The sequence below is a fragment of the Scylla paramamosain genome, chromosome 8, assembly GCF_035594125.1.
Source record: "Scylla paramamosain isolate STU-SP2022 chromosome 8, ASM3559412v1, whole genome shotgun sequence".
NCBI classification, from domain to species: Eukaryota; Metazoa; Arthropoda; class Malacostraca; order Decapoda; family Portunidae; genus Scylla; species Scylla paramamosain.
In genome coordinates this window covers 31,128,193-31,154,286 of record NC_087158.1, presented here as the reverse complement: position 1 = coordinate 31,154,286, position 26,094 = coordinate 31,128,193, and the positions used below count along the sequence as shown (strand labels likewise).

The window sequence follows — 26,094 nt, the reverse complement described above, 5'->3', positions numbered from 1 at the left end:
TCATTAATTAATATCCCCCCAATAGTTTATAGCCCCTCCCCTATTCATTGCTCCCCCCCCCCCCTCCCTGCCTTGAGGAACACCTTCACTTATGGCCTGCTGTTGGGTCAGATTTGAGCCATTTTAACCTCGAATTACATACAATACATACATACATACATATCGTCTCCTTGCAATAATTATAATAGTCTTCCTGGCTTAATTTTTGTTTATTCATTATTCCTTATGTATTTATTAATTATTTGTCATTTGTCTAATTCCTTGTTTTATTTAGCCTCGGTATTTAACTAAGCATTTTTTTTTTTTTCACTTTCTGACTGTGGCCCTTGCAATGAATGGCTTAATTGTTTATTTACTGTTCCTTACGTGTTTATTGATTATATGTGAGTTATTTATTTGATATTCTTGATTTTTTTTTTTACTTCGTATTTCTTTATATGATAGTTTTATCTTTTCGTGTTTTCTGGCTTAAGTTTTGTTTTATTACTCCTTGTTTGTGTTATTAGGTGTGTCATTAATTATTTGTCTTATTTCTCGTAGTTTAATGGATTTTTTAGCACTTTAATTATTAGAGTTCCTCACCAGTCATTTTATTCGAGAGAGAGAGAGAGAGAGAGAGAGAGAGGAGAGAGAGAGAGAGAGAGAGAGAGAGAGAGAGAGAGAGAGAGAGAGAGAGAGAGAGTCTAAATGAATGATAAAAAAAATAATAATCAGTTACAGTATTTTATTTATAAACAAGAACAATTCATGATAATAATAATAATAATAATAATAATAATAATAATATTTAAATACAAGGAGGAAAATGTGTAATAATAATAATAATAATAATAATAATAATAATAATAATAACAATAACTGCTTTTATCTTACTCACACAGATAAATAGTTTTATAAATAGTTTATTGACCATAAACATTGTGTACATACACACAAAATTAAATAGAACAGATAAAAATTTCAAAATGTAGTCAGTGACACACAGAAGACTGGTGACAAAACCTACTAAAGCCCATTAAATGATTGGGTGTCTCAAGTTTCCACATCATCAGTGGAACACTGCTTCTGAGCACTCAGGGATGGACAAGCTTTTCATGGCTTGTGTGAATGGAGACAAGACGTGTAGGGGATTTATTTGTTCTGTTTTTTCTTGTCCTACTCTCTCTTGACTCTTCCTTTGCTTCATCCTACTCTTTCTCTTGCTCATTCTTTCTCTCTCTCTCTCTCTCTTGGACTTTTCAGACATAGCTCCTTATGATTTTTTGGCAATCCCAAACCTGTTGACAGTATCCTTATCTGAGAGCCAAGGAGACCATGCAGAATGTGGCAGCATACCTATCATTGGTTGCAGAAGCGTTTGAGCAGTGGAGTGATGGATGATTGTAGGAATGTGGTGGCACTGCTATCCACCATGACATTCATCCACATAACAGAACCATCTCACATGGTGCATTCAGCCTCAGGGAGAGGAACCTCTGTAGCCTTGGGCAGTAGCCCTTGGTCAGGTTTGCCTCCAGAGTCAAACCTGCTTACCATCCGAGAATACCTTGGGGAGGAATGAGGAAGCCTTTTGCTCTGAACCCATGAAAATTGTTCAACCCTATAAGGGAAAAATATGAATGTTGAACAAATTGATGAGAAATGGAAGGATTAATGGGCTAAGTGTGTTGGATTACAGAGGGCTTTCTTTGAAGGACATTTTGAATGATACCATAATTTTGGCCCTTAGCCCAAGGTTGGATACTTCTGAACCGTTCTTGCATTTTTAAGCTAAGTAATATAAAATACTCAATTAACAAAGGAAGGATAATGAAAAGATAAAACAAATCAGGAATTATATCAATTCATAGCTTTATCATAGTTCTAAGTCATAAATACTACAAAAATTAGTCAATCTCTTCAGAAATAATTATAAGATAAGCTTTAATAATAAAAAGTATGTATAAATAGATGAAATGTTGTCACCTTCACCAATGCCGGCTTCTTGTTATTCAGCACATGCTTGTGCTTCCTGAACACCGGTCTCATACTGGATAGAGACAGTAATGTATGGAGGTTTGATGCAATACAACATTTTATATAAGGATAAAAACTTGCATAAACTTCCTGTTTGTGTTTTTCTACTAAGGTGCAATTGTTAGGTGAGCATTTGCAACTTCCTACACTTAAACCATAACATCCCTACTACAGTGGCTCAGAGCCACACCATCACTTGTTGCTTGTCCACTAGTAAATAAGTTTTTTGTTTGTTCATTCTCATTCCTTCCCTATTTAAAACATCATTCCATCTTGTCATGGCCTCTTGAAGATCTTGTTGGCTTCCTGTCACGACAGCGACATCGTCTGCATAGGCCAGCATGATCTCTTTATCCTCCCTTACACACACTTCCTTCAGGCATCTGTCCATGTATATAATGAATAGCAAAGGAGAGAGCATCAATTATTCAATTATTCAATTATTCCTCACACACACACACACACACACACACACACACACACACACACACACACACACACACACACAGGTAATAACAATAATATCTACCCTATATTGTAATGCACATTTTCATAATCACCACTGAATCATCATCATCATCATCATCAATATTTTTTATCAATAATATTAACAGTATTTATATATGTACATAGCATTACTATTATTACTACACACACACACACACACACACACACACACGTACATACACTCACCTCTCGGCAGGGGTGGTGGGGAACAGGAGGAGGAGGAGGAGGAGGAGGAGGAGGAGGAGGAGGAGGAGGAGGAGGAGGAGGAGGAGGAGGAGGAGGAGGAGGAGGAGGAGGAGGAGGAGGAGGAGGAGGAGGAGGAAGAGGAGGATTAACACTGTGTGAGTGACTGACAGACTGACTAACTGACTAACTCACTAACTGACTGAATGACTGACTAACTGACTGACTGAATGACTGACTAACTGACTAACTGAGTGACTGACTGACTGACTCACTGACTGATACATACATACATACAGACAGACACAAGTACACAAGAATAAAAAATAAAATACATAACTGAAAAATCATTGCAATACACAGACAGACAGACAGACCAATGACAGAAAGACAGACAGATGGAGACAAACTAAACAGATAGATAGATAGTGAAATGACCACACAAAACACACACACACACACACACACACACACACACACACACACACACACACACACGCACCTGTTGAACATAGTAAGCTGTGGCACCAGGTTCAGACGGCCGCTCTACACAGCCTCGGACGCCTCCTGTGCCAACTCCTTGCATCGAACGAACCTGTGTAGACATGAAAGTAAGCAAGCAAGTGTTTATGGCTAATTATAATACTCAATATGCCAGTATCATCTCCAGCATCACCATCTGCTCACCACTGGGGCCTCTCCTGGGGAGAGTTAGGAGAGTGAGAGAGGGGAGGGAGAGAGAGGGAGAGGAGAGGAAGAGAGAAGGGGAGTCTTGGAGATGGTTTGGGGTGAGTCTGGGATGGTCTGGATACATTGGGAATGAGAGAGAGAGAGAGAGAGAGAGAGAGAGAGAGAGAGAGAGAGAGAGAGAGAGAGAGAGAGAGAGAGAGAGAGAGAGAGAGAGAGAGAGAGAGAGAGAGAGAGAGAGAGAGAGAGAGAGAGAGAGAGAGAGAGAGAGAGAGAGAGAGAGAGAGAGAGAGAGAGAGAGAGAGAGAGAGAGAGAGAGAGAGACTGTGAAAGGCTGGAAGAGGCTGTGAGAAGTTGGGATGGACTGGAAGTCTTGGGGACAGTTTGGGGTAAGTCTGGAATGGTCTGGATACACTGGGAATGAGATAGAGTGAGAGAGAGAGGCTGTGAGTGGCTGTGAATAGCTGGGAGAGGGTGTGACAGGTTGTGAGAGGCTGAGAAAAGACAGTGAGAGGGTGGAGAAAATAATGGGAAACTGGAAAAATGAAAAGGAGAGATAGAAAGAGACACACAGGTAGACAGACACACCTGTAGGAAGGGCTCCTTAATATCCCCTTATCAGCTGGAGGGAGGGCTACAGGTAATAATCTTTTCTTCTTCCTTATCCGTGCCTCCTCCTCGTCCTCCTCTTCCTTTTCCTCCTCCACCTCGTACTCCGGAACTGGCGACCCCACCACCGGCACCTCCGACATGGCCTCCTGCGGGATGGTAAGGTAGTTAGGGAACTGTCTGAGTTAGCGTGTGTGTGTATGTTGGTTAAGTTTGGTTAAGTGTTAAATAAAGAATGGTATTTTATATTAATTTCAATATTTATCTACTTATTATCTGTATTTTGAAGATACATGTAGCATTTGAACTGTAAACCTTTGTAATTGTCTGTCTCCTGCACACCCAGCTCCTCAACACCCCTGTGCCTGCAAATGGGTCACTGAACATTAAATAAACTTGTCTCAGTCCCCTACATACACACAAGTGGCTGGCCAAACACTGCATCAACACAAACAATGGATAAACAGTGGGAATCTGCTGGTCTGAGTCCCCTACATACACACAAGTGGCTGGCCAAACACTGCATCAACACAAACAGTGAATAAACAGTGAGAATCTGCTGGTCTGAGCCCCCAAAACACACTAGTGGCTGGCCAAACACTAGATCAACACAAACAGTGAATAAACAGTGGGAATCTGCTGGTCTGAGCCCCCAAAACACACAAGTGGCTGGCCAAACACTAGATCAACACAAACAGTGGATAAACAGTGGGAATCTGCTGGTCTGAGTCCCCTACATAAACACAAGTGGCTGGCCAAACACTAGATCAACTCAAACAGTGGATAAATAGTAGGAATCTGCTGGTCTGAGCCCCCAAAACACACAAGTGGTTGGCCAAACACTGCATCAACACAAACAGTGGATAAACAGTGGGAATCTGCTGGTCTGAGTCCCCTACATACACACAAGTGGCTGGCCAAACACTGCATCAACACAAACAGTGAATAAACAGTGGGAATCTGCTGGTCTGAGTCCCCTACATACACACAAGTGGCTGGCCAAACACTGCATCAACACAAACAGTGGATAAACAGTGGGAATCTGCTGGTCTGAGTCCCCTACATACACACAAGTGGCTGGCCAAACACTGCATCAACACAAACAATGGATAAACAGTGGGAATCTGCTGGTCTGAGTCCCCTACATACACACAAGTGGCTGGCCAAACACTAGATCAACACAAACAGTGAATAAACAGTGGGAATCTGCTGGTCTGAGTCCCCTACATACACACAAGTGGCTGGCCAAACACTAGATCAACACAAACAGTGAATAAACAGTGAGAATCTGCTGGTCTGAGCCCCCAAAACACACTAGTGGCTGGCCAAACACTAGATCAACACAAACAGTGAATAAACAGTGGGAATCTGCTGGTCTGAGCCCCCAAAACACACAAGTGGCTGGCCAAACACTAGATCAACACAAACAGTGGATAAACAGTGGGAATCTGCTGGTCTGAGTCCCCTACATAAACACAAGTGGCTGGCCAAACACTAGATCAACACAAACAGTGGATAAATAGTAGGAATCTGCTGGTCTGAGCCCCCAAAACACACAAGTGGCTGGCCAAACACTGCATCAACACAAACAGTGGATAAACAGTGGGAATCTGCTGGTCTGAGTCCGCTACATACACACAAGTGGCTGGCCAAATACTGCATCAACACAAACAGTGAATAAACAGTGGGAATCTGCTGGTCTGAGTCCCCTACATACACACAAGTGGCTGGCCAAACACTGCATCAACACAAACAGTGGATAAACAGTGGGAATCTGCTGGTCTGAGTCCCCTACATACACACAAGTGGCTGGCTAAACACTGCATCAACACAAACAATGGATAAACAGTGGGAATCTGCTGGTCTGAGTCCCCTACATACACACAAGTGGCTGGCCAAACACTAGATCAACACAAACAGTGAATAAACAGTGAGAATCTGCTGGTCTGAGCCCCCAAAACACACAAGTGGCTGGCCAAACACTAGATCAACACAAACAGTGAATAAACAGTGGGAATCTGCTGGTCTGAGCCCCCAAAACACACAACTGGCTGGCCAAACACTAGATCAACACAAACAGTGGATAAACAGTGGGAATCTGCTGGTCTGAATCCCCTACATAAACACAAGTGGCTGGCCAAACACTAGATCAACACAAACAGTGGATAAATAGTAGGAATCTGCTGGTCTGAGCCCCCAAAACACACAAGTGGCTGACCCAAACACTGCATCAACACAAACAGTGGATAAACAGTGGGAATCTGCTGGTCTGAGTCCGCTACATACACACAAGTGGCTGGCCAAATACTGCATCAACACAAACAGTGAATAAACAGTGGGAATCTGCTGGTCTGAGTCCCCTACATACACACAAGTGGCTGGCCAAACACTGCATCAACACAAACAGTGGATAAACAGTGGGAATCTGCTGGTCTGAGTCCCCTACATACACACAAGTGGCTGGCTAAACACTGCATCAACACAAACAATGGATAAACAGTGGGAATCTTGCTGGTCTGAGTCCCCTACATACACACAAGTGGCTGGCCAAACACTAGATCAACACAAACAGTGAATAAACAGTGAGAATCTGCTGGTCTGAGCCCCCAAAACACACAAGTGGCTGGCCAAACACTAGATCAACACAAACAGTGAATAAACAGTGGGAATCTGCTGGTCTGAGCCCCCAAAACACACAACTGGCTGGCCAAACACTAGATCAACACAAACAGTGGATAAACAGTGGGAATCTGCTGGTCTGAATCCCCTACATAAACACAAGTGGCTGGCCAAACACTAGATCAACACAAACAGTGGATAAATAGTAGGAATCTGCTGGTCTGAGCCCCCAAAACACACAAGTGGCTGGCCAAACACTGCATCAACACAAACAGTGGATAAACAGTGGGAATCTGCTGGTCTGAGTCCCCTACATACACACAAGTGGCTGGCCAAACACTAGATCAACACAAACAGTGAATAAACAGTGGGAATCTGCTGGTCTGAGCCCCCAAAACACACAAGTGGCTGGGCCAAACACTAGATCAACACAAACAGTGAATAAACAGTGGGAATCTGCTGGTCTGAGCCCCCAAAACACACAACTGGCTGGCCAAACACTAGATCAACACAAACAGTGGATAAACAGTGGGAATCTGCTGGTCTGAATCCCCTACATAAACACAAGTGGCTGGCCAAACACTAGATCAACACAAACAGTGGATAAATAGTAGGAATCTGCTGGTCTGAGCCCCCAAAACACACAAGTGGCTGGCCAAACACTGCATCAACACAAACAGTGGATAAACAGTGGGAATCTGCTGGTCTGAGTCCCCTACATACACACAAGTGGCTGGCCAAACACTAGATGAACACAAACAGTGAATAAACAGTGGGAATCTGCTGGTCTGAGCCCCCAAAACACACAAGTGGCTGGCCAAACACTAAATCAACACAAACAGTGAATAAACAGTGGGAATCTGCTGGTCTGAGCCCCCAAAACACACAAGTGGCTGGCCAGACACTGCGTCAACACAAACAGTGAATAAACAGTGGGGAATCTGCTGGTCTGAGCCCCCAAAACACACAAGTGGCTGGCCAGACACTGCATCAACACAAACAGTGAATAAACAGTGGGAATCTGCTGGTCTGAGCCCCCAAAACACACTAGTGGCTGGCCAGACACTGCATAGGCACAGATGGGGGAGCTGGTTTGGCCTGACAGCACCCTCCAGTATTCATGTAAATTCTGGCTACCATTTGCAATTCTATTTTGGGGAGCCACACCTCAGAGAGTCTCTTTTATTGAAGTTTTGTCCCCCCCACGGCTGGCTGGCCTACATAACAAAATAAATAGATAATGTTTTTTTTTTGTCAGTTAGAAGACTTTTTCATCTCTACCTGTTGAAATAAGATTATCTCGGAAAGTTTAAAAATGATGCGATTACTACTACTACTACTACTACTTACCCTGAACAATACCTCATCCTCAGCATCAGAGGACGGCCCCTCCCCCTCCTCACTGACTAACTGTTGTTGTTGTTGCAGTTGTTGTTGTAACAGAATCAACCTCTTCCTCTCCCTCTCTCTCTGACGTGCCTCCCTCCTGGCCTCCCTCTCTCTCCTCCTCCTCTCCTTCCTCTCCCTCCTCTCTTGCTTCTCTCTCTCTCTCTCTCGCTGCTGCTGCAATCTCTGGGTCCACCATGTCCTCGTTGATCCTCGGGATTTGCTGCAAAAGGAGGGAGAGAGTGAGTGAGTGGAAGTGGGAGAGAGGATGAGAGAGAAGGGTAAAACTATTATTGTAAGAGAGAGAGAGAGAGAGAGAGAGAGAGAGAGAGAGAGGAGAGATGAGAGAGAGAGAGAGAGAGAGAGAGAGAGAGAGAGAGAGAGAGAGAGAGAGAGAGAGAGAGAGAGAGAGAGAGAGAAATATGTAGCAGTAATAATAATAATAATAATAATAATAATAATAATAATAATAATAATAATAATAATAATAATAATAATAATAATAATATCTAAAACATTCTCTCTCTCTCTCTCTCTCTCTCTCTCTCTCTCTCTCTCTTTCTCCTAGTGCAACCTACACTCATAAATTATTTCTTGCCCCAAAAAAGCTAATGTGGAATAAGACAAACAGTAACAAGTCCGAACATAGCAGTGGATCTTAAACTCCTAGAAACTGGAGACATTACTGTATTCCAGACCTTGGCGTTTGTATACAAAGCTCTTAATACAAACACAAGAGACACGGGCTCATGATATTCAGTTAAGACAGACAGGTAACTTGAGGACACCCTTCTGCTGAACCTCCCGTGCCCAACAGAGTGTCGTCTCACGAGGAACCAAGCACTGGACCCGGCTCTCGGACACAGTTAAAAACAAACCATTACATTCCTTTAAATTACTGATAAAACAACACTTAACAAGTAATTATTCATTGTATTTATTAGTTTTCAAATTGTAATCAGCTCTACTATTATAAACATATGTAATTGTTTGTAATTTGTAATAGTTATTATTATTATTATTTACTTTTGTTATTGATATAATTCTTTTTTGCATGTATCTATAATTTGATTGGGTTAAAGTTATGAATTACTTACTAAATAATTATGTACTGTCTTTTTCTTTTTTTTTTCATGATAGCTGAATAAAACACTGGTCTTAAACCTTAGTGTAAAATATTCATTAGTCCACAAAGACCTTGTGCTCCATGGACTGGCCATCACATATCAGAATGTCTATATACCAGTCTGTCTGTATATATTAACACCAATATATATCATTTAATCAATCAATCACTCTGTAAGGAAAATATAGACAAATAAATACAATAACAACAGATGTATATACACTCTCTCTCTCTCTCTCACCTGCTGAGGAGGGAGATAAGCCAAGCCACAGCTAACCCAGGTGTGTGTGGCCCACCTCCACCTGCCCATCACCCCGGCTGGCAGCACCGCAGGGGGGCAGGGAGGGGTGAGGGATGACTGGGCAGGGGTCACAGGGAGAGGGGTGGCTGGGGCAGGGGTCTGGGGCTGGGGTCGGGGGAAAGCCTGGGGACTCCGACCACTTGCATGACCCGACCAACTCCAACGACTTCTGCCCCTAATACCTGCGTGTTGTCAGCTGGAACAACCTGAGAGGAAGGAGGTGCTCAGAAGTAGTAGTAGTAGTAGTAAGATTGATTTTCTATCTCCGTCTCTCCTTTCTGTATGTAAAAAACTTTCTCTCTCTCTCTCTCTCTCTCTCTCTCTCTCTCTCACCTGTATGACATTCCCTGCCTGCACTATCATGGGGAAGTGGGGCTGCGGGGGCTGAGGCATATTTTTGGGGCAACACCTGAAGCATGTTCCCCACTCGAATAACCCTTGTTGTGGCGGTGGTGGCAGTGGTGGTGGTGGCGTCAGTCCCCTCGGCTGCATCGTAAGGTACTGGAACTGTTGGGAGGAGGGGGGTTAGTTTGGGCAGCCACGCCCCGGGGACTTAGCCTTGGGAGGAGAGCGTGCCCAAAGAGGGGGCAAGGGACCGGTTCTTGTAGGGGCTGCGGGCACACGCGGGAGGGCGGCCCTGGGGAGAAAGCTACTAGATTCGTTCAAAGCATATCTAAACCTAACAGAACACTATTTACAAATAAACCCACCTGTTATAATTAGCTTGTGCAACAGTTTGAGGGCGAAGGTAAGGAGTGAGGAGCCACTGCTTACAGGGATAGCCACTGTCCCCGGGAAGGTAGCATCCTGCAGGTACATGTTGTTCCTCAAACATCAGTTTGAGTGCTGACTTATCTAGTATTCTTGCATCGTTGACTGAGCCAGGCCACCTTGCCACAATGTCAAGAATCTTATAGTGAGCATCAAATACTACTTGCACATTTATGCTGTGATAGCGTTTCCTGTTCACATATACATGTTCATCGACATGAGGAGACACAATTCTTATATGAGTGCCATCAATCACTCCCACAACACCGGGAAACTGAGTTACTTGCATGAACTCTGCCTGTTTTTTGCTGCACTTCACGCTGGGTGTGAGGGAAAGCCACGAACTGGCAGATTACTTCTGGGTCAGCCAGTGCATCAATTGTCTGTGATATTGCACGGCTGATAGTGGGCTGCGTTGTTCCAAAATCATCACAACTGCACTGTTGCATTTTTCCTGTGGCTAAATATCGTAATGTGATGGCCACCATCTCAGGGGTCAAGGCTCTATTTCTTTCAGTTTTACTTTGCAGCTTGTCTCTCACTATATCAGTCACTGCAACAATACCAGCACGGTCCAATCTGAATCTTTTCAGTAACTCAGCATCGTCGTACTCAGCGAAAATATCTCTTCTCACTCTGTAGGTGCGCCGCTGACGTTGTTGTGCCGCCTTCCTGCTAACGGCTGGGTTCATCATGCTCTAAATAAATTTTCCACCTACCTTTAATAATCTGTTGGAGGTAACTTGTGGAAAGAGAAAAAAAGTGCATTATTTTTATGCAATAATATTTTTAATTTTTGAACTTGAAAATGCAATATACTTTAATCCAGAGATTTAAAAAGTGAACATACGTTTTAACCCAGCGGGTGCTGTAAACAGTACGTTGGCGGGTTCACACCAGTTCAGAAGTAAGGTATCTTAAATTGCACTCGACAATGTTGTGAATACTTTAAAATGCTTGAAGCCATACTTGATGCCTTCCATAACGTGTAAAGTAAGAAGTTAGCCTGTGTTAAAAAGTGGTGATCCCTGCAGATTACCAAGGCATCCAGTCTCCCAGCAAGTGCCAAGAGGCATTCATTCAATGCTCCGCTGACACCAATTTGCCCAAAGGTATGCATTATATGTGGAAAGTACATTACGTACGGTGTAGAGGTGGTTGTCTAGTGATATAAATGGTAAGGTGGTGGTGCTGGTGATTGTGATGGTACTACACTGTTATTACCGTATGTCAGTATATTGAGGCTTGATATCACTTTTATTAATGTGCCAGTATTTCATTACCTATCTTATGAAATAACACTAGCTCTTGATATATTCTTGGTAATTGTCTAGAGTCCTTACCGGGCCTTATTACTGGTCTATTCACTTCAATTCTTTTACACATACCTTCACATGCACCTAAAACATCATTTTAAAGTGGGGGACAAATGCCCCCTTCCCTCTAGTCGGTTAGGTTAGGTTAGGTTAGGTTAAGTTAGGTTAGGTTAGGTTAGGTTAGGTTTTAGGTGCATGTGAAGGTATGTGTAAAAGAATTGAAGTGAATAGACCAGTAATAAGGCCCGGTAAGGACTCTAGACAATTACCCTAACCTAACCTAACCTAACCTAACCTAACCTAACCGACTAGAGGGAAGGGGGCATTTGTCCCCCCACTTTAAAATGATGTTTTAGGTGCATGTGAAGGTATGTGTAAAAGAATTGAAGTGAATAGACCAGTAATAAGGCCCGGTAAGGACTCTAGACAATTACCATATTCTTTTCTACAAACCTTTAACAATAATTGAAACGTTTTTTTTTAAATTGAATTCAATGCCTTTTCTTATTGATGAAAATAGGAAATAATTATGGCTACCACTGGCTAGACACGCCATACCTTGCCTTGAGTTTAGGTATGGTTAGGTTAGGTTTGATATGGTTGGGTGTAGTTAGGTTAGTTTTGGGTATGGTTAGATTACACCAAGTACAGTTAGGTTAGTTTGGGTGTGGTTAGGTTTGGATGTGGTTAAGTTAGTTTAGGTATGGTTAGATTACAGCAGGTATGGTTAGGGTAGTTTTGGTGTGGTCAAGTTAGTTTAGGTATGGTTAGGTTACAGCAGGTATGGGTTAGGTTAGTTTTGGTGTGGTTAAGTTAGTTTAGGTATGGTTAGAACCTTGGACAAAAAATGAGGAACATCACTGAACCAAAAGATTTTTATTTATTTATTTATTTATTTATTTTATTTATTTATTTATTTATTTAATTTTCTTTTAATATTTCAATGAAAATTAGCAGTATTACTTATATCTGTCGACTTTCCAAGAGGGTTAGAGAATGCCTCAAGCCATTTGTAAGATAAGATTACACGTAAATTGCTTGGTTTAAGAGAAACTGGCATGTTAGTAAAATGAATCTTTACTGTCATGTGAATCAATATTTATAAATACAAAAAGTTTAAATCTCCAAGAACAACCTGTGTTTTACAGTAATGTGGGTAGCCCACATGGGACCCATAAAGTAGCCCACAAAACACCCACATGCCTCCCATTATCCAATGTTGGCTGGGTATATATATATATATATATATATATATATATATATATGAGGAGGCAGTAGACATCTGCCTAAATGATAATTACTACCAGTGAGGTCTAAAGCACTGTTCAGGGGGGTGCTGTGAACTTATCATTAAACCCAGCTGTGACCTCGCTGAACGTTTCCCTTTGTGTCTCACAACACAAGGGGGGCAGTCATAGCCTGCCCTCTAAAGACAACTCTCTTCCTCCACACAAAACTACAAGCACCTAATAACACACACACCCTTCACTCAAAAATTTTAAAATCATCGTGGCGACTCCTACACCAGCCTCGTAGTCCCCATCTGGGGAGGGGGACCATAAATGTCCCCAGGTCAGACTGCCTTTCTGTCAAAGACCCTAAGTGTCTTGACACCCCCCTCAACTTTTTCTTCATTAACTTCTGCAACATTCGCAGTCAAAGATCTAATTTTCAATCTGTAGAACACCACCTCTCCTCTTCTAAACCTCATCTTCTTTTCCTCACTGAAACTCAGGTGTCTGAGGCAACTGACAGTAGCTCCTTTTCTGTTCCCTCTTACTTTCTCTATCCTCATTTTCAGTCCAAAGCTGGATGCTGCATTTATGTGCACAATGATTTAACCTGCTCTCGTGCCCACGCTCTTGAATCTTCTGAGTTTTCCACCATCTGGCTACGACTACAGAGTCACTCTCATACTAAATTTATCTGTGCTGTATACCTCTCACCTAACTCCTCTGATTATAAGAAATTCTTTAACTACTTAACTTCCAAAGTGGAGCACATTCTGACCCTCTTCCCTTTTGCAGAGATCTCCATTCTTGGAGACTTCAATGTTCACCACCAGCTTTGGCTTTCCTCTCCCTTCACTGACCATCCTGGTGAACTAGCCTACAACTTTGCTATCCTCCATGACCTAGAGCAATTGGTGCAACACCCTACTCGTATTCCTGACTGTCTTGGAGATACACCCAACATTCTTGACCTTTTCCCCCAGCCTCAGCCCCAGCCCCAGCCTTTTCATCCCAGCCTCTCCCAGTGTATCCTAGCCTCTCCCAGTCCATCCCAGCCTCTCTCAGTGCATTCCAGCCTCTCCCAGTCCATCCCAGCCTCTCCCAGTCCATCCCAGCCTCTCTCAGTGCATTCCAGCCTCTCCCAGTCCATCCCAGCCTCTCCCAGTCCATCCCAGCCTCTCCCAGTGCATCCTAGACTCTCCCAGTCCATCCCAGCCTCTCCCAGTCCATCCCAGCCTCTCCCAGTGCATTTCAGCCTCTCCCAGTCCATCCCAGCCTCTCTCAGTGCATTCCAGCCTCTCCCAGTCCATCCCAGCCTCTCCCAGTGCATCCTAGCTTCTCCCAGTCCATCCCAGCCTCTCTCAGTGCATTCCAGCCTCTCCCAGTCCATCCCAGCCTCTCCCAGTGATAATTAAAGCAATTTGGATTTAGGAAAGGGAGATTGTGTTACAAACTTACTGAGTTACACTTAGATCTATAGAAAACTGTTATCAAATGGCATATAACATTTTATGTTATATGCCATAATTTATTATGGCATATAACAGATTATTATTACAGATGCCATTTCTTAAAGAAATGGCATCTGTTTTTTTTTTTTTTTTTTTATTTCTCTTTCTCTCTCTCCCTCCCTAAGGCAGTGCTCCTCTTACAAAGGAAAAATAAATAATTAAATAAAATAATTAATTTACAAATCAAGGGCTGGATTTGTGTCTGTGGAGGCCTGTGAGCAGCCTGAGTGTGGAGGCCATCTACCTGAAATATTTATATTAATATTTTTGTATCTGTATTCCATGCAGTTTTTAATACATATAATATATTATAGTGAAAGGAACATATTTATTTAGTGTAAATGAAACAAGTGGTTATTTTGATAGTAATAAAAAAAATATTTAGTTCATAGAAAACTAGTGTTTGATTAATTTAAGTTTCTTTCACTTACAGAATATTTATGTGGGAGACTCCTCAGATTGTGGAGACCCCAGATTGTGGAGGCTCCTGGGCAGCTGGTCTTTTTGTGGACTCCATAATCTGGCACTGAACAAAATTCTCTCTCTCTCTCTCTCTCTCTCTCTCTCATCTCTCTCTCTCTCTCTCTCTCTCTCTCTCTCTCTCTCTCTCTCTCTCTCTCTCTCTCTCTCTCTCTCTCTCTCTCTTCTCTCTCTCTCTCTCTCTCTCTCTTTCTCTCTTTCTCTCTTCTCTCTCTCTCTCTCTCTCTCTCTCTCTCTCTCTCTCTCTCTCTCTCTCTCCTCACACTCTCAGCCACCTGGATGGTATATCAGTTCACACAGCAAGAAGCCAAGGACCCACCGAGGCTGTCACTTGGAAGAGGTCATTGTTGTTGCATCCAGCATCCCAGCCTGACTGCCTAGACAGGTCCCGCAGGTTGCTGAATGGCAGAGGTGCAGGCTGCTCCACAGCAAAATGTGAGACCAGTGTGGCAGAGTATGATGTGTACACAATGAGGGACACACTGTAGCCAACCCAGTAGATTACCCGTGCTGCACTGCTGATTGGGTAGGTGTTGGAGCCTGCAGGAGGAAGAGGAGGAGGGAAAGATGCCATGAAAAGGCAATTTTAAGACATGGAGGATGATACAAAGGCAATTTAAAATCTTTGAAAGTAACACATCTTTTTAAATTAAAAAATGTAGAAAAGACCATTTTAAAATGTTTCAGAGATGAAAATGCAATTTAAGAGTTTTCTCATCATTTCTAAAAGATTTATATCTCATATCTTACTAAGAAAACTGTTGATATCATCATATGAAGAGAACTACTGATAAAATTAAATACATTACTTGATATCCATATCAGTCATATTAACACCACTTGCTTATATTGCTCATTGCCAGAACTAATTCAAGTTAATATCAGCTCAATTATGAAAATACACCAGGTATCATGTAAAGTTTCCCAGTTTTAAATCTATCCTTTAATAACTGTCTTTCTGTATTCCCATCTTATCAAACATTAAACACCACTACCCTTGCATTCAACTTAGTCTCATACCCCAACAGGTCCTCACCCTGCTGTAGGAGGGCTGGCAACATGTACCAGCCATCTTACCAAACACTAAATGCTCCAACACTTGAACTGACCAGTCTTACACCTCAACAGGTCCTCACCTTGTTGTAGGAGAGCTGACAACATGTACCAGCCAGCAGCAACTCCCATGCTAACAGGCTTCTCCCCCGTGGGTATGTAGCACCTCTGGAGTCGCTCGATGAAGAAGAGGATGCTGGCGAGGCCTGTCGTGTTAGCCGGGATGCGCCGGTACAGAGCTGTGTCCGTTGGGGTTGTGTAGGCAAGCATCTTCTTGGCAAGGTCCTCGTGGGTGGCCGCAAACAGTTTACGGCTGTGGGATGAGAACTTGTCTTGTGAATGTGACGTTGGGGTGAGTGTTAATCTGATTTTGTGTTACTATGTTCTGTGGGGAGTGGGTGTTAATGTGATTTTTTGTTAACTGAATGCTGTGTCTGACCTCCTGAGGTGTAGTATGGTGGGCCACAAGATTGTCCCTTTCCACTAGGGCCTGACAGATGATATTAAGAGTGTGAATGTGTGTGTGGTGCCTTGTTTGGGCCATTTTGTGTGTGATTGCCAGCCTGATGTATAGACAGCTAAATCGTTAATAATAATGAAGTTAAGAGTGTGAATGTGTGGTGATTTGTCTGCGGTGTCTTGGGGAGGATTGTTGGCCTGGTATATAGATAAATAGATTAGAATTTGGATTAACAGTGTCAATGTTGTATGTGAGTGTATAGTGTAGTGTCTGGGGCACCCTGTATAGGACTGCCAGCCTGGCATATAGATAGATCAATCTAATTATTTGACATTTCATATTCTGAACATTTTGCTGATCCAATTAATCTGTTAAGGGAGCACTTTGTTCAACATCTTTAAAATATTATTTGATCATCACCTGTATCTCTCACCTGATGATATAGATAGGCTGGGTGTAGGTAACAACTTTCAACCTCTCCTCAGTGATGGACAATTCAGAGACAGTGAGGTCAGCTTCCCCTGACTGCAGAGCTCCTACCGTGCCCGTCCACTCGTTGCTTGAGCTGTCCTTCAGTTTCCCGTAGGCATAACCTTCCAGTACATTGAAACTGACTCTGTACAAGAGAGAGAGTGGGAGAAAAAATAGTGTTGTGTATTGAGGGAAAGAAAATTTCTGTCTTGTCTTCTCTATTTAGGGAAAGAAAAGGAAAAGGGCAAGTAGTGTCATATGCATGGAGGAAAAGGAAAATTATTCTCATATGCACTGAGCAAAAAGGAAAAGTACTGTGATATGTACTAAGGGAAAGGCTCGGTGTACTGAAGGGAAGGAAAAATACTGTTGTCGTATTTATTGAGGAAAAGAAAGAAATACTGTCGTATGTACATTTTTTAATTGCTAGAAAGAAAAGTGAAATATACATTTATATGTATAGTTTATTTTTCATATCAGTCACAAGTATGGATGTTTGTTTCCCTTCTTTTTTTTCACATGTACAGCTACCTCCTCAAATAGCATGTATTTTCAAAATTTCAAGCTGCTGTGATGATGAAAAAAGCCTGAAAGAAAAATGACAAGGAACAAAAAGTAATGAGAATAAGTTTTGTGGCAACTATTCATTAGATGTCACTTTTTCACTCCTCCACTTAGACCGGTACAGTTGAACGCAAAATGTGAAAACTTACGAGAAATTGTGTGCATCCCTTAGTGCAGTGACAATATCCCCCACAAAACCAGTGATATTTCTTTGACTGGAGGTTAGTTCAATAATTTTGAAGGCTGGGATTAATTTTAATGAGGGATGAGAGGGTGGAAGTGACTGGAGTATAGATTAATAATTCTACCAGCTGGAAAGGATTTTGAGGGTCAGAGGAAAGTGATTGGATATTAGCTTGATAATCGTGCTTGGTGAGATTAATTTTAGTGAGAGACTAGATGGTGGGAGGATGATATTTAGAGGTTAGTTTGGTAATTTTGCCAGTTGGTATTAATTTTTAGTGAGGGATGAGGGTGTCAGAAGAATGTGACTGGAGGTTAGTTTAATAATTCTGAGGGTGGGAGGAAAGTAATAGGGGGTTAGTTTAATTTTGGTGATGGATGAGAGTGTGAGTGGAAAGTGTAGCTGACCACATAATTTATCAAATAATACAAGCATGTACACATTCTTAATAATGTTCCATGTTAAGATATACTAAACATGAAGTTACTCCACAATATATGATGGTGTAAATTACGAATGGTTAAAGTCAAGACTTGTTTGATGATGGCCTGTTTGCTTGCTCCCCTTGGACGTGCGGCAAGTGCAGCAGCGTTCGACCGTTTCTCTAGGGGCAAGCGACACCTCCTGGTGGGGGACTTCAAATCTGCTGTGGCTGCCTTCGAGTTGTGTCTGTTGCTTAGGTGTGGTATGTGTTGCATGTTACCTAGTTGTGTTGTTTTCTGTGTTGTTAATTGTTTCATATCATAGTGAAAGTAAACACCAGGTTTAACTGACACTCCTTACCACTCCAGGAGGCAACAGAGTCCCTGGTGGAGCTGTGTGGGGAGCAGGCGCCCGAGTGTGGTGACGCGTACTGCCGCTGTGGCCGTGCATTGCTGGAGCTGGCACACAAGGAGGCAGGGGTGCTGGGGCCAGATCTGGATTGGTGCCAGTAGTCGTGTGTATTGCTTGGTTATTGTGTTAACGTGCTGGAGTGTGCACAGCCGGGAGTGTTTGGGGAATGAAAATAAAAGGAGTTATGGATGTTTAAAAATGCATCTTTTGAGAGCTGAGTATACAAGAAAGTTGCTGTGTTTGGGGGATGAGTAAACAATGAAGAAATGTTTTGAGGAACTGGGTGTGCAGAGGCACGAGTGTTTGGAGAATGAGAATACAGGAAGACAGGAGTGATTTAGGAATAAGTGTACAAGAAAGGAGTGTTTGAGTGACAATATATAAGGAAGAGGTGTTTTGAAAATGAGAGTACAAGGAATGAGCATTTTGGGAGTTAATATACAAGGAAGCAAGTATTTAAGGGACTCAAGTATACAAGATTATTTTCCTGTCATATGTCATTATACAATGTTTTTCTTTGTTATATACATCATTCCCTTTCACTTTTCATATCTTGTGTTCTCGTCATTCTGATGTAATGTTACAGATAGAGAATGTTTGGTGTCAAATTTTCACTAATTTCATATGTGTATAAACTTTCATTTCATTGACTTTTTTTTACTATTACTACTATATTTGCTTGCTTTTTAAACAAGTCTTTTCTTTCAGAGGAGGGAAGCACAGGGGAAGAGGAGGACGAGGAGGAAGAGAGTTAAGAGTCACAAGAGGAGGAGGAAGGTGGAAAGAAAGAGGAAGGGAGAGGAGGAGGAGGAGGAAGATGGGGAAGGAAAGGAGAAAGATAAGAAGGAAGGAAATGCCGCAGAAGGAGAAGGTGAGTTGTTAATAAGGTTTTGTGTGACAAGTTTTCTGAAAATTTTATTTGTTTACATGAAGTTTGTTTTGTATATATTACTCTTAATATACTACTTCTCCCACCACATGCAATTTGTCTGTCTGCTGTTGTGGTTCTTTCATTTCTTGTTCCCTTTCCTGAATATACCATTTCCTTAGTTTCATATCTAGTACCCTCCAATAAAATTTCTGCTTCTCGGTCTCTGTACTTCTCTCGTTTTTTTTGCTTGGCTTCATTCCTCAGATCCTTCTCTTTTTCCCTTTCTTCCAAGTTCATATCTCTTTTTTACCCAAATATTCTTGTATTCTGAATTTTCAGCCAGCTTCCCAGTTCTCACTAGGATCTCCTTTACTGTAACTTGGGATCTCATTCTCACTTTTAATGGTCTTTTACCTCCTTCACTATACGAGTATTTTCCAATTCTATATGCTTCTTCCACTTCTCATTCCAGTCCCTGTTCTTCACCTTGGACCATTGTAATAATTTTCCTTACCAACTCTCTCTCTCTCTCTCTCTCTCTCTCTCTCTCTCTCTCTCTCTCTCTCTCTCTCTCTCTCTCTCTCTCTCTCTCTCTCTCTCTCTCTCTCTCTCTCTCTCTCTCTCTCTCTCTCTCTCTCTCTCTCTCTCTCTCTCTCTCTCTCTCTCTCTCTCTCTCTCTCTCTCTCTCTCTTATTCCCTTTTCTTCCTTTCTTCCTTCCCTCCTATCTTTGTTTCTCCCTCCTCCTCCTCCTCCTCCTTCCTCCTCCTCCTCCTCCTCCTCCTCCTCCTCCTCCTCCTCCTCCTCCTCCTCCTCCTCCTCCTCCTCCTCCTCCTCCTCCTCCTCCTCCTCATTCATTCTACCTAACAAGAAATAATGGATTCAAGATTATACCCAAACGTTTTAAATCCCACAAGGCCAAACATTTTTTCTTTAATCGTATAGTAAATATATGGAGTAAACTTCCTGCAGAAATTGTGAACAATATTGAAATTGTGAAAGCAATATTATTGAATCAGTTCATCCTAAACATTTGTACTTTGTTTTTCCACAGAGCAATAAGAAATTAGAATTGACAGAGAAACCAGACAAGGGACTGCATTTGAAGAAGCACAAGAACCAAGAAATTTACATAGCTTTCATTTTGGTTTACATTCTGAAAGGTAACAGTAACATGGATATGTTTTTATATTGAAATCTTTCTCTGATTGCATACAAATGGTACCAATCAACAAATAATAATGTAATACTTAGAAGCTGGGAATTCAAATCACTGGTAGATAAAATGAACCACCATTCTAGAGTGTACATAACTAAGGAATTAATATACTGGTTAACTGTCACACCAGCATGAACAGAATAACAACAATTGTTGAGTAGAGTCTGTAGGAGGTAGGGAAGGAGGCATGTAGTCAGTTTTAGAGAGCAGTTATTATGAAATCAGCTGTAGAATATTCCTAAGATGCAATACTACTGGAGTCTGTCAGCTTGAAGACAGTTTATTAAAGAAGGGAAGTTCATGAGATATAAAGCCTTTGATTATTCAGTTTCATTTCCAAAGTAACATTTATTTATTGGTGTGTTGCTTCCTGTAAATAGTAAAGCCTTGACAGCACTGCATCTCTCACACCACGCTGTAACTGTTGAGAGAACCCTAACCCTTAGAGAGAGGAGGAGGGAATCCTTGGTTTATGTTCAGTAAAGCCCTGTATTCTTGTCATGGCAATGTAGAATGGAGGCGTCATTGGTTTATGTTCAGTAAAGCCCTGTATTCTTGTCATGGCAATGTAGAATGGAGGCGTCCTTGGTTTATGTTCAGTAAAGCCCCGTATTCTTGTCATGGCAATGTAGAATGGAGGCGTCCTTGGTTTATGTTCAGTAAAGCCCTGTATTCTTGTCATGGCAATGTAGAATGGAGACGTCATTGGTCACATACTGTTCTAATGTAATCTAATGTAATCTAATGGAATCATGAAGGTGTAAAAATGCAGGATATGGATGGGATGCTACATCAGCAGCTTTTGTCATTAAGGGTGGTAAAGTGAAAGATTTGTTAATCACTTTGGTCTTTAGTTGATGCTTCTGGTGAGGCTTTCCTGTTTAAACTTGGCATAATATATATAAAAATGATGTGGCATGTTAAACAAGTTAACTTACTGCCTTCTTGTGTCTTTCACAGATAGAAATCAAAAACGTCACAAGACAGAATAGTGAGCTGCATGCACTTATCACAGAGTATAAAGTCACTCCCTCAGAGGAAAAAGACAAGGATGGCATGTCTTCATGTGAGAACTCAGAAGCTAAATGTGAGCTACCATCCACATGAATATATATTTGTATATCAAACTGACATTCTCCTTGGAGGGAGGCTTTCCAAAGTGCACACACACACACACACACACACACACACACACACACACACACACACATCTCTGCATCAGGACTCAACAGCCAGACTGATAAACAATTACTTCACCCAAGATGATCAGCTGATAGGATTAGCTGTGGATGAGCCTCCTGTGGTGACTAGGAGTACAAAAGCCAGCAGCTAATTTTGGGAGCTGCCAGTCATCATGGTCCTGGTGTCTGAGGTGCTGCTTTTGCATTTTCCCAGTCATGGGATGAGGCTACATCACATTCATTCACAGTTGCTCTTAGTTATCTCTGTTACAAGTTAAAATTTTTCCTGGCTCCACAGACATTTCTGGGTGCATCTAACCCTCTCTCCATTGCCCTTCTATTTCCCTTAGTCTTATACCCACTTCTTACATTACGTCTAATTACTTCCATTGGTCATTCTTGTCTGGCCCTCTGTTGCATCAATTTTTCACCTCCAGGTACAGATACCAAGGGGAAATTGCTGGGTCAAGTGGCTACACTGACATCTGAGGTTAGCAGGTTGGAGAGTGAGTGCAGCAGTCTTCAGGTTCAGCTAGACTGTGAGAGGGATAAGTATAACAAACTGCTGGGAGAATCTCTTGCTCATGAAAAGTTGTCTGAAGATGTCATAACTGAACCAAAAGGTAAGAAAGTTTATATTCTCTAATAATAAAGCAAATAATTTTTCCTCACTGTTGCTCAATTTTTTGAATTAATAACAAAATAAAAGCATTGTTATTGGATTTGTTTATTGAGGCTGTATTAAGAAAAGTTGAGAGAAACAAACTTATTGTTTTTATCAGGAGAAACAACAGGATTGGGAGGAACTGAGCTTTAACAGAAGCTGCAACAACTGCAGGAGGCTCACAGGGTCCTGGAGAGCAGGTTAACTTGCAGCATGAAGGAGGTGGCTGAGCTAAGTGACAGGAAGTAGCAGCTTAAGCATGCTGTAGTGCATGAGGAGACAGAGTCCATCGGTGTATGCATGTTTTTTGCTCATTTGAATCATCTGTAAAAGTGAAGTGGAGGAAGTGTTTACTGTTTACTGTATGCCATTTCCTTGGTCTTTTAATGAAGAATTTTATCCTTCTTCAGGTGACTACATCACCATCTACCAGTTGCAGCGAGGAGTGATGAAGCAACAAGCTCGAGAACGCGAGTTAGACCTTGCCAGCCTCCATCATGAATGAGAGGAAATGAAGCAAAACCACTCTGCAGGTTAGTGCTCTCTTTTGCATCTCACACACTTCTTATTCATGTCATGGCAGATTAGTGATTTCTGCTGCATCTCACACACTTCTTATTCAATTGCTGGCAGGTTAGTGATCTCTGCTGCATCTCACACACTTCTTATTCAATTGCTGGCAGGTTAGTGATCTCTGCTGCATCTCAAACGGTTCTTATTCAGGTGTTGACCAAAGTACTAAGCCTTCATATCATTACCTTGCTCTGTGATGGAGGCTACACCATCTGGCATCTAGCTGAGATTTAATGTTGCAGTAAAGCTTCCATATGAGTTCATGTAGAGCAAAATGTTTTCAAATGCCAGGGAAGTAGTGTAATGTAACCTTCCAGAGAAATCTATCCCTCATTTATTAGTTAACAGGAGTGTTTAATGTACTTAATGTGATTAGCCAGGATCAAGGGTCAACTTCTTCACTGACCATTTACTCTCAGGTGATGTATCTGTCCTCCATGAGTCACCAGAGACACATAAGGTGTTGTAAGTGAAATTTCATCTATTAGATTTATTCAAAATGTGAATTAACACAGTTGTTTCCTGCAGGATTTGATATCAAAGCTGGTGCAGGAAAAGGAAGCAGATCATGACCTTCAGCAGCTCGAGAAGATAAGCAGCGTCCTTAAGAGTCCAGTTGCTATCTTTAGCAGTGTTGGTGAGTAGTAAAAACTGAGCCATCTTATGAAGTGCAACGAAACATTATTATTATCTTCATAATTTTCTTGAAATAAACAGATTTCTGTGGCATGTTGCTCATTAGCACTTTAATATCAGATAACACCAGTTATTTATGTAATGATGTAATGTACTAAGTAGATGAAATACAAGTGGCATCTGCTAACACTCTTGATGTGGAACAGGAACCAGTGAGTCTAAGACACCCACCAGCAGTGGAAAGGTGGCTGACGAGCGCCTCAAGCACTCTGAAAAGGTGGAGCAACAACAAGAAACAGAAAATTGCATCCATCATTCTTTGCCTGAGGAGGGAATTGATGCTCTGTTGACCCTTCACACTGATGTCCCTCATGAGGAGGCAGAATATGAATCCTACAGAACTTGCCCATAGAAAGACCAAAACTGTTACTGCTGCCACACTGCCACCACTTCCACTGACACCAAAAGCCCAACTGTGCAGAGAATCCTGGACCTCCGCAATGAAATGGAGTCCACCAGTCACCTGGAGCACTTTAGCCTCCAAAAGTTCCATCCGTGTCCATTGTGTTTGGGTAAACTTATCACTGTATAAGGGGACAAGTATCAGTGTATGGTTACTATATACTCATTTGTACTTAAAGATGTCATGTCACATCATTCTCTCTCTCTCTCTCTCTCTCTCTCTCTCTCTCTCTCTCTCTCTCTCTCTCTCTCTCTCTCTCTCTCTCTCTCTCTCTCTCTCTCTCTCTCTCTCTCTCTCTCTCTCTCTCTCTCTCTCTCTCTCTCTCTCTCTCTCTCTCTCTCTCTCTCTCTCTCTCTCTTTCTTTCTTTCTTTCTTTCTTTCTTTCTTTCTTTTTGCATATTTTACTGCTTTACATTCCTCCCCACAGTATTTTTTCATCTACTTTATGACTGCAGTAGTTTTATCATCCCAGTGTATGCCGTATCCACTCTGAAACTGTAATTCACCAATCAGCTCAAATGTGTCTCTGTTTTGATAATCATTAATTTGTTTCAGCTACACAACCACTCTGATAAGGGACAAAATCTACTTCACCAGTCATCTATGTCATACAGTCATATATATTCATACATATGACAAAATACTCTTCCTAAGACATTTCTTATTTTCTCTTCTCAAGTGACCTGTCCATCTATCTAAGGTACCACATAACATTTAAAACTTACAATATTGCATTTAATTCATGAACATTTTTTTGTCTATGTAGACTTGAAATTGTATTGCGTATAGACTTGAAATGTATTGGGAGTTTTCTCTATCTCTCATTCTATACCTAACACCTGTTCCTAAGAATCCCCAGGTGATAGCCATGGTGACTGGCTGGTCTCCTACTGAGTGGCTGGGGTTTTCCAAAAGTGAGGGTTGGTGTTCTATACCATACCATGTGCCCTGTTTGTGTTCCTTCTCTATCCTCTGTATTATATTCTATGTAAAGATGGTGCTGGGGTGGGATCTACTTCTTATTCCCTAAAAGTGATGAGGAGTGACACTGGGCAGCATTAATTTGCTCCTTAGAGATGGCTGGGTTCCTGTGGATGAGTGGGCCATGCTGTGCTTTGTCAAGGATGGTGTTTGGTATTGTGATGACTCTTGCCACAATCAAGTGTCTCCCACAGAGTAGTGGAGTACCTATGTATGGTGTTGACCCAAGCTGTCCAGGTCTCATCCAATGCCTTAATATGATTTAGATGATCAAAATGGTTTAACTCACCATTTAATCAGCTGACTGATTTGAATGGAGAAGTATGTAATGTGTTGTAGCCTAACCATCCCTGCCAGCATGGTCAGACTCTTGGTAGTAACCTGAAATGCTCTTAGGTAGTGAGTATCATTGCACATAATGATCTTTACTTTGTCAGTAATTCAATGATACTGAATATTACTCTACTGGATTTTGCTCAGCACTGCTTGGTAACTTTTGGCCATAATCCCAGGTCTGGAATGATATGAAGCCATGTTTTTACATTCCATATGAGACAGGCAAGCACTATGCTTTGCCTGACTGATACCTGTACTTTGCATTTATGACCCCAGGTAGTTCATCACTCTCTCTCTCTCTCTCTCTCTCTCTCTCTCTCTCTCTCTCTCTCTCTCTCTCTCTCTCTCTCTCTCTCTCTCTCTCTCTCTCTCTCTCTCTCTCTCTCTCTCTCTCTCTCTCTCTCTCTCTCTCTCTCTCTGTTTGGAATTATACTGTATATTAGGAAATATCATTAAAGAGTGTGTGTGTAAAAAGTGTTTGCATTATTGTGCATTTGATGTTGGTTTCATGATTTATAAAGATTGCTATTTTTAATAAAGTTATTGAAATTGTTATTGAGTGTTTGTATTGAACTCATTAGCTTTGTAATAGTGTGCGTCTCATCATGCATTCATTAATGATGTAGAGTGGAAATGTCCACTCCTATCATGCATAATATCAATGCATTATTGGTTTATGTTGTTATTTGTGTATAAATTGTAAAGTTATGCCAGTCTATTTTAGTACAAACTAAATATCAGCTGGAAGAGAGGACAGGTAATGGCACACTAAAACACAGGAAGGGACAATGATATAACCATCCAATTTAACAATACACAGAGCAAGAAGAATGAGAAAGCAATAAAAATGGATTATTTAATG

The 26,094-nt window shown here is 41.7% G+C and overlaps 1 protein-coding gene and 1 long non-coding RNA gene across 21 annotated transcripts; one reads left to right on the top strand and one right to left on the bottom strand.

Moving 5' to 3' along the window:
• Positions 1–1,823: 1,823 nt before the first annotated feature.
• LOC135103166 (uncharacterized) lies at positions 1,824–9,516 on the bottom strand. 2 transcript variants are annotated; one of them, XR_010269962.1, is made up of 5 exons: positions 9,375–9,516; positions 7,972–8,230; positions 3,982–4,151; positions 3,209–3,301; positions 1,824–2,399 (listed from the first exon to the last, which is right to left on the bottom strand). It is a non-coding gene; the product is annotated as an uncharacterized LOC135103166 (long non-coding RNA). The 2 variants fall into 2 exon arrangements; XR_010269961.1 differs by lacking the exons at positions 7,972–8,230; positions 9,375–9,516 and having other exon boundaries at positions 3,982–4,566.
• A 1,583-nt stretch (positions 9,517–11,099) lies between these two features.
• On the top strand, positions 11,100–25,787 carry LOC135103165 (uncharacterized). 19 transcript variants are annotated; one of them, XR_010269951.1, is made up of 12 exons: positions 11,100–11,317; positions 15,036–15,270; positions 15,873–16,149; positions 16,743–16,839; positions 18,066–18,161; positions 18,268–19,181; positions 20,234–20,342; positions 21,359–21,485; positions 22,017–22,202; positions 22,362–22,776; positions 23,345–23,453; positions 23,659–25,787. XR_010269951.1 is itself a non-coding variant. In XM_064009253.1 (11 exons), exons 7-9 carry the CDS (start codon positions 21,455–21,457, stop codon positions 22,394–22,396), a joined length of 252 nt encoding a protein of 83 aa, XP_063865323.1. In that variant the 5' UTR covers positions 11,100–11,317; positions 15,036–15,270; positions 15,873–17,513; positions 18,063–18,161; positions 18,268–19,181; positions 20,234–20,342; positions 21,359–21,454; the 3' UTR covers positions 22,397–22,776; positions 23,345–23,453; positions 23,659–25,787. The 19 variants fall into 19 exon arrangements, 2 of the variants coding, with proteins under 2 accessions (XP_063865323.1, XP_063865322.1); XR_010269952.1 differs by having other exon boundaries at positions 18,063–18,156; XR_010269946.1 differs by having other exon boundaries at positions 18,063–18,161.
• Positions 25,788–26,094: the final 307 nt, after the last annotated feature.

What these genes read in the sequence shown, in the direction of transcription:
- LOC135103165 (XM_064009252.1), top strand. Translation starts at nt 16,118, where the DNA reads ATGAGAACTTGTCTTGTGAATGTGACGTTGGG. An exon ending in TTTGGTTTACATTCTGAAAG is followed by an intron (nt 20,343 to 22,016) that starts GTAACAGTAACA and finishes TTTCACCTCCAG; the next exon opens with GTACAGATACCAAGGGGAAA. An exon ending in TGTCATAACTGAACCAAAAG is followed by an intron (nt 22,203 to 22,361) that starts GTAAGAAAGTTT and finishes TGTTTTTATCAG; the next exon opens with GAGAAACAACAGGATTGGGA.